Here is an 8,220-nt window from a genome sequence, read left to right as displayed (position 1 = left end):
ACGTCTGATGGATGTACATGTGACTTCACAGGGACACACCTACACTGTGTACATGTTGACTTAAAAGCAAAGACCCTCATTTAAAGAATTCCTTTATTTTCATGTCATAGTGATATGTTAAAGCATGCATGCCTTTTTTCAGACTTAATAAAACCTTAAGTGTCGATATAATCTGTGTTGAAATAAAATCCTTTGTTTCTATTGTTTTTCCACAGCTATCTGTAAATGAAGGTCGTGAGGTTTTTTTTTTAATATCTGCTATTTCATGCACTGCTATAAAAAAAGTAAAACTGATTTTATGATACTGTTAAGGTAATGCACAAATTAACACAGAACACATTTTGGAGAAACCTCTGTGACTTTAAAATGTACAAATTCAGAAAAATCCAAGAGTCACTGAGCCTTCTGTCAATAAATGAATTCAATTCAATTCAATTTTATTTATATAGCGCCAAATCACAACATAAGTCTCCTCAGGGCGCTTCATAGATACAGAGAAAAAAACCCAACAATCATATGACCCCCTATGAGCAAGCACTTTGGCGACAGTGGGAAGGAAAAACTCCCTTTTAACAGGAAGAAACCTCCGGCAGAACCAGGCTCAGGGAGGGGCGGGGCCATCTGCTGTGATTGGTTGGGGTGAGAGAAGGAAGACAGGATAAAGACATGCTGTGGAAGAGAGACAGAGGTTAATAACAGATATGATTCAATGCAGAGAGGTCTGTTAATACATAGTGAGTGAGAAAGGTGACTGGAAAGGAAAAACTCAATGCATCATGGGAATCCCCGGCAGCCTACATCTATTGCAGCATAACTAAGGGAGGATTCAGGGTCACCTGGTCCAGCCCTAACTATATGCTTTAGCAAAAAGGAAAGTTTGAAGCCTAATCTTGAAAGTAGAGATAGTGTCTGTCTCCTGAATCCAAACTGGAAGCTGGTTCCACAGAAGAGGGGCCTGAAAACTGAAGGCTCTGCCTCCCATTCTACTTTTAAATACCGTAATTGTCGGGGTATAAGCCGCTACTTTTTGCACAAGCTTTGAACCCTGCGGCTTTTAGTCAGGTGCGGCTTTTCTATGGATTGTCCATGATTTTTGTCATATCGTAAGACGATTTGTTTTGTTTGTTCCGCTGTTGTACGGCACAACGTTGCCTGGCGGAAGGATCGGGGTTCAAGAGTGGTATGTTAGTCACATGTCCGTCCGCCAGGCAACGTAGTGCCGTACGAAGTAGCGCGAAAAACAAACTTCAAAGTAGCACTACGCGTTCAGCGGGAGTCGTGGATGATGAGCGGCGATAAACTTGCAAAAAGCAAGTTATGCCCAACTCCACCGGTGGATTCTGACAGCGTGGAAAAGTGTGAAAACATCCACGATCACCAACGGATTTTGAAGGGCTGGACTGCTGCATGATGGAGAGGACCCTGCCACGGCCCTTCTTAGGGTGTTCGACTCTGACACTGACAACGAGGATTTCTTTGGTTTTGAAAGTGACAACGAAGGAGAGAAGCTGAGAGTGGATGACGAAGCCATCCTGAGCCTGTTCGTATCCGACACTGGAGAAGAGGACTTTGGTGGTTTTAGTGTGCAGGAAGAAGAGAAAGATGGTGGTGAATGACTGACTTTTCTTCTTGTTAAAGCTGTGTCACTGCACCTGAGCCTAAAAGGTAGTCCGAATCTATTTTTCTGGTGTGCTATAGGTTACTGTTATGTACTACATGTGCAAATATGTACCCATAACTTGTTTTTCAAAAATATTAATAAAAGGGGTGTGTCTCCAAACAGCCATCTCTTTCCTGACAATTCCCTTTGTGCAGAGGGGATTGCAGTGGCGTGCCCGCGGGCTCTGCCGGCAGCCAGCTGTGCCGGCAGCCAGCTGTGCCAGAGAGGACCGAGCTTCAGGCCCAGAGGCCTAAGGGCATCCCACCCCCCGGAAGGAGCCCAGCCGGGCCACAGGCGCCCGGCCCCGCCAATCAGCCACCAGGAGTGAGCCGGTACATACATACATGCATTTATTTAGTCACGCTTGCATTATTGTAATTCGCTGTTTATGTGTCTAAGCAAAGGTTCTCTGGATCGTCTGCAGGTTGTGCAAAACGAGCAGCTAGGCTTTTGACAAAATCCTCCAAGTACTCACATGTGACACCGTTATTATCTCAGTTACACTGGCTTCCTGTTAAATTTAGAGTCGATTTTAAGATCCTGGTCTTGACCTACAGAGCTGTGCACGGACTGGCACCAGCCAGTCTGCTATATAAATTTACTTATTATTGTGAAATATTATTTCATGGTCTTTATTTTTCACAATAACAGAGATTATTCCTGAGGCATTTTATTTATTTCCAGCCGTTTATATTCCAAAATGTCCTTTTTTCAAAGTCAGTCTTTATTTCAAAATCCCGTTTTTCCCGATGGTCTATTTATTTCATAATGCGACTTTTCAGCAGAATGACTTTGTCTGTCAATCAAGAGAGACAGGGCGGAGCCAGTTGTGTGATTGGTTGCTCCTTTACTCAGACATAAGTAATAGCACATGAATTGTCGATTTAGGTTTAATGGTGCAATGCGTCTCCTATGCAGCTGGCGGCAGTATGCAGCTCAAAATAAACTTAAGGCACCGACAAATGCAAAACACTGGGCGCGAATAACGTTACAGGTGTATCAATTCTTGTGAAGGGCATGGCTGCAGGAAACAAGTCCGTTTCTGAGTTACTCAGAGAACTTGCTAACCGCTTAGATTGAACGTCTTCACCTCAGTCTGAGTATTGCAGCAGTGTACTGGAGATGAAGTGGTCCCTGGTCCAAGTTCTCATCACAACCGCACAGTGTTAACGTTAGCAAATGCTAACGCTATCACAGCTAGCTCCACTCCACGAAACGCTGTTTAGGGTAAGTAACGATGTTATTACTGCTTGGTTAGTCTGTCTGCCAAAAATGAGCTTTTTAATCAGTTTAGTTACAGATTTTTTTCAATACTGTTTTTCATCATAGCAAAGAATTCTATAAAATTATGGAGCGCCAGGACTGCCATAATGAATTAATTAAATACACCATTAAATAATTAATTAAATGTGTCAATAATTAATTAAAATTGGAATTAATTAATTAAATAAATAGTTATGACACATGTAATTAATTAATTATTGACACATTTAATTAATTATTGACACATTTAATTAATTATTTAATGATATATTAAATCATTAAATGGCAGCACGGTGGCACGGTGGTTAGCACTGTTGCCGCACAGCAAGAAGGTCCAGAGTTCAATTCCACCATCAGGCCGGGGTCTTTCTGTGTGGAGTTTGCATGTTCTCCCCGTGTCTGCGTGGGTTCCCTCCGGGTACTCCGACTTCCTCCCACCGTCCAAAGACATGCAGCTTGTGGGGATAGGTTAATTGGATAATCCAAATTGTCACTAGGTGTGAATGTGCGAGTGAACGTGAGTGCGAATGATTGTCTGTCCCTGTGTGTTGGCCCTGCGACAGACTGGCGACCTGTCCAGGGTGGACCCTGCCTCTCACCCTATGACAGCTGGGATAAGCTCCAGCGCCCCCCGCGACCCTGAAAAGGATAAGCGGAAGCGAATGGATGGATGGATGGATGGATATATTTATTTATTTCATTTTGGCAGTCCTGGCGCCTGGCTCTCATCTTGAAATAATTTTATCTGTCAGCCTCACCCATCAAACTCAGGGGGCGGGGTTAACGCTGCCCATGCAGCTTCTCTAACATTTGATTGGTTGCTGTGCAAAGTAAGTCAAAACAGGTCGATCCTAGATAATCGATTGCTTGTGTAGACTTGGGGCAGCCAGGTATCCCAGAATGCAGATCAAATCACAGGCAGCAATGGTGGTGGTGTAGTTTTAAAATACCCCGTTTTTCTGTCACCAGCTACACTTTTAACAGTGTTTTAGCCGCGAATGTCGCGCCGTATGTCTGGTCAGGTTGTCAACATAGAACATGTTTGCAAAAGTGCTCAGATGTTTTCAGAGATTTCACTAGCTCTGCTAACAGTTAGCATGCAGAGTGCACCGAGGGGGTTACGTTAACCGGTTTGTTTACATATTCCACTCTCCGTGTTCCACATGTTGCATTCGCAGATTCTCATTTTCACCGAACGATCGTCTCTTTCCGCCTGGTCTTGTGTCTCTGTGCTTCTGTAACATAAAGAACGAGCTGACATTTTTCTCACGAAACCAGCGATCAGCTCAACAGACCCTCAGTTTACCTGCATGCATCCTCCTCCTCATCTGTCAGCTGTTTAACACCTGCTGCTAATTCAAGAAACACGCCCACGTTACCTGGTGATAGTCACAGTTTAACTGGGCAGCTGGTGCTCAATATAAAGCAATGTCAGCGCATTTTTCTGCACAAGATAAGTAAATATAGTGTTTTCCCCGAGCGCAGAGCTGCTGGAGCTTGTTTCCTTACAGAGCACTTTATAGGCGAACAGCTTCATCGGCGGCTGATGTCCAATCACCGGCACACAGCTTTGAAACCTCAGCTGAGTTTTAGCTCTCAGTGGTTAAACGCTGGACTTCATTCACTCAGGTTCTGTCTGTCGGGTCACGTTTACTTCGCTGTTTTATTTACAACTGAGCAAATCGGTTTGGCTGAGGTTAAAGTTACGTTTCATAACTGCATACAGTGGCGTCGTTAGGCCTATTTTAGGGGTGCTGAAGCCTCCCTAAAATATTCTTAAGCCCCCCTAAATAATTTGGTGGGGTTTTTTTTTTTTGTTTTTTTTTGTTTGTTTTTTTTAACTTATTCGATTTTTTTTTTACAGAACTTGCAGACAAATTCAATATAAAGATGCAGGAATATGAGTTTAAAGAAATAATAATATAAACCTGTCGCTATTCACACAAATATGATCATAACTCGGTTGGTCCCTTTCGCTTTACATTGTTAAGGTAGCGTCAGTGCTTCGTTATCCAATCCCTTCCAGTTGTTCACAGGGGACATCCACATGACTGAAAATCCAGTCCTCGTTTTCACTGCTACTTTACACTCCGCTCGTATACACCTGCAGAAACACTAGCGTGCATGTGGCAAACGGCAAGAAATCATGGATATACGCAAGTTTTTCAAGAAAGTAAGTCTTCATCACTGGCTGGTAGTAACAATTAGTTAGCTCCAGCTAACAGCAGAGAGTCCCATGTAAATAATGAACCAGGTGCTCCCCATTTTGTAAATAAAAACCTGGCTAGCGCACTAAGTTAAATTGTTAGCATAATGTTAATTTCTGTCACTCGTTTTAGCTCTGAAAAATCCAGCTGAGCTCATTCAGGTATGGTTATCATCAGTGGAAATAATAATAATCACTCCATCCCCATTAACCTGTAGGAGTCAGGGCAGAGGAGCACAGAGAGGCAGAGGGGAGAGACGTCTGCTGGAGAGGTGAGTCAAAGGATGGAGTCATTTGTGATGGAGACAGTCTGATTAGAATTTTATGGGACTCAATATGGATATGAAATATGAAACATTTCAGTCACGGTACAACATATAAGACCTGTTTAACTTGAGCTTTTATTTAGGAGAGTCAAGGTTAGAAAGTGGAGAGAGCAAAGAGAGAGATATGTATATAAGTCAAATTAGCCTGACTCACATATTTTTGAGAGTTCTATTTTAATATTACTTCAATTCAAGTAATTTAGTAATATTTTTCAGGGCTTTAAATTGCAACCATTTTAGTCACATGCGTGCTCAAAATATAATGTTTGTAACTTCAAAATATTTGGGAGCAACAAATTACTGTGGAGCGGGAGCAGAAGTCATGATATTAGCAATTTACATTACAATTCAGTATGTTTTAATGTATCTTGAAGGGTGAGGCAGAAGGAGTGGCTGAGGGAGAAAAAGGTCAACAGGCAAGTTCAAGTCAGAGAGAGCAAGGAGAGACAGAGGAGCTGCAGCAAATGGATCGAGAGGCAGAGGAAGATCAAGTTATTACAGAGAGAGGAGAGCAAACAGGCCAAGAGAGGGAAAATGATGAAGCAGCTGCAGCAACTCATTCTACTACAGGGTTTGATTTAGGTGACAAAGACACAGGGCCCAGACAGGTGAAGCTGAAGAGCTATCCACATGATACTTTTGGTACACAGAAGCGAGCATTTAACCACAGCTGGTTTGAAAAGCACAACTGGTTAGAATATTCAGTCAACCAGAGTGCAGCTTTCTGCTTCCCATGTAGAGTGTTTGGCAAAAACATCAAACATGATAGTTTGGTCAGTAACGGTTGCAAGAACTGGAAGAAAGCTTTAGTCATCTTTGGCAAGCATGAGATGGCACAAACACATAAGGACAGTGTTGTTACATGGAAAAGCTACCAGGGAACTAGCAAACAGGGAAACGTTGCACAGATGATAGCAACTGCAAATGTGAGGGAGATAGTCGAAAGAAGAGAGTATCTCAGACGAATTGTTGCAGTCACCTCTATGTTAGGGAGACAGGGACTCCCTTTTCGTGGTCATGATGAAGGTGAAGACAGCCCAAACAGAGGGAATTTTCTTGCGTGCATGGAGCTTTTGAAGGAGTTTGATGCTTTTCTTCAAAAACATAATCCCCCATCAAATGCACAGTATATCTCACCAACATCCCAGAATGACATGATTGACTGTTGTGCCCAGGAAGTTACTAGTGTCATTGTATCTGAAATGACAAAGTCTAAAGTCTATTCCATCATGGTGGATGAGGCAAGGGATAAAACGGCAGAGCAGTTAGCTGTTTGTGTCAGGTACGTGTCAGAGGGGGCAGTGAAGGAGCGTTTCCTTGCACTTGCAGAGATAAAATCATTTGATGCCCAGTCCATTGCAAATGAGATTCAGCAGCAGATCCAAAACTATGGTCTTGCAGAGCTTAAGTGTGTAGCACAAACATATGATGGTGCAGCCGTTATGAGTGGCTCCACTGGAGGTGTACAAGCACATTTTAGAAGGCTCCATCCTGAGGCTATCTATGTGCAATGTTATGCTCATCAACTCAACCTGGTTTTGTGCAATACTTGCAAGGCTGTCCCAGAGGCTTTCTTCAGCACCTCCCTAGTCAATCATCATAAGTTCATGGAGACTCAGGCAAAGCTTGGATTGACAAAAACTGAGCTTGTGCAACTTTCAAACACTCGCTGGGCATGTCAGTTGCGATCAATCAGTGCAGTTCTTGAGACATTGCCTGCCATTTTGGAGTGCCTATCTGCAATTGGATCCCCCATAGCTGTTGGTCTCAGAGCAAAGCTCTACAAGTTCTCAGCAGTCTATGCACTACTGATGTTTCAGTCGATTCTGTCTGTAACCGAAGGACTCCACAAATTCCTGCAGAAAGAGACTTTAGACCTGGCAGAAGCTTTTATCTGCAAACAAGCTGTGTGTGACACACTTAAGGGCAAACACTCAGATGCATTTGCTACAGAGCTGTATGAGAACAACTCAGACACATTGAAAAGAGAGTTACTTTTCCCTTGTGTGGATCGGATGGTTGGCGAGCTTGATCAAAGATTTTGCAGTGTAGATGCAGGGCTGCTAAAAGGCGTCCAGGCATGCAGTCCTAAATCTGAGAACTTCTTGAGTGAACCACACTTGAATGAACTTGCAAAGCACTACAGACTTGACCTGAAAAAAGAGGAGGTTCTGGTGGCCAGAAACTTTCTTACCCGGAAAACAGAGGCTGGATGTCCACCCAAAAATATGTTGTCTGTGTACAACCTCCTTGATTCAGACATGTTTCCCTCTCTGAAGGCAACCATCCAAGTTGCCCTAACAGTGCCTGTCAGCAGCTGCTCGTGCGAACGGTCCTTTAGTGCACTGCGTCGGCTGCACTCCTGGCTGCGTCAAACAATGGGTCAGAAAAGACTTCACAGTCTTGCAGTCATGTCTATTGAAAAAGACACGCTTCAGCATCTGAGTCACAACAGAGTGATTGACCGATTTGCCACTCTTAAAAACAGACGTCATTCTTTGATGCTTCCACCCACCAAGTAACTGGTGATTGCAGCCAGAAAAATGTACTTTTTTATTTTCAGTTTTTTTCTTGTTATTGATGCAGCAAACACATTTCCTCTGTTTTTTTGTTGTACTGTATTATAAAGCAGACTGAAATAAAACAATAGATCTATTGGTGGCCTAGGATGTTTAATCTGTCCAAAAAAGTAGGAAAACAATTTCTCAGTCTTTGTTTTCTGTTTGTGAAATTTTGTGCTCATTCACTACGTTCGTTCATGTCGT

At 43.0% G+C, this 8,220-nt stretch overlaps 1 protein-coding gene across 1 annotated transcript; it reads left to right on the top strand.

Moving 5' to 3' along the window:
* Window positions 1-5,069: 5,069 nt before the first annotated feature.
* Window positions 5,070-7,977, top strand: LOC146618196 (zinc finger MYM-type protein 1-like). The gene is made up of 3 exons (XM_085371451.1): window positions 5,070-5,096; window positions 5,348-5,401; window positions 5,830-7,977. The coding sequence occupies exons 1-3, from the start codon at window positions 5,070-5,072 to the stop codon at window positions 7,975-7,977; spliced, it is 2,229 nt and encodes a 742-aa protein (XP_085227577.1).
* The last annotated feature ends 243 nt before the right edge of the window (window positions 7,978-8,220 follow it).

Source organism: Diplotaxodon limnothrissa, linkage group LG14 (genome assembly GCF_057381915.1).
Source record: "Diplotaxodon limnothrissa isolate DT_005_m linkage group LG14, D_limnothrissa_male_GT1.1, whole genome shotgun sequence".
Lineage (NCBI taxonomy): Eukaryota > Metazoa > Chordata > Actinopteri > Cichliformes > Cichlidae > Diplotaxodon > Diplotaxodon limnothrissa.
This window is presented reverse-complemented; position numbering and strand designations above follow the sequence as displayed.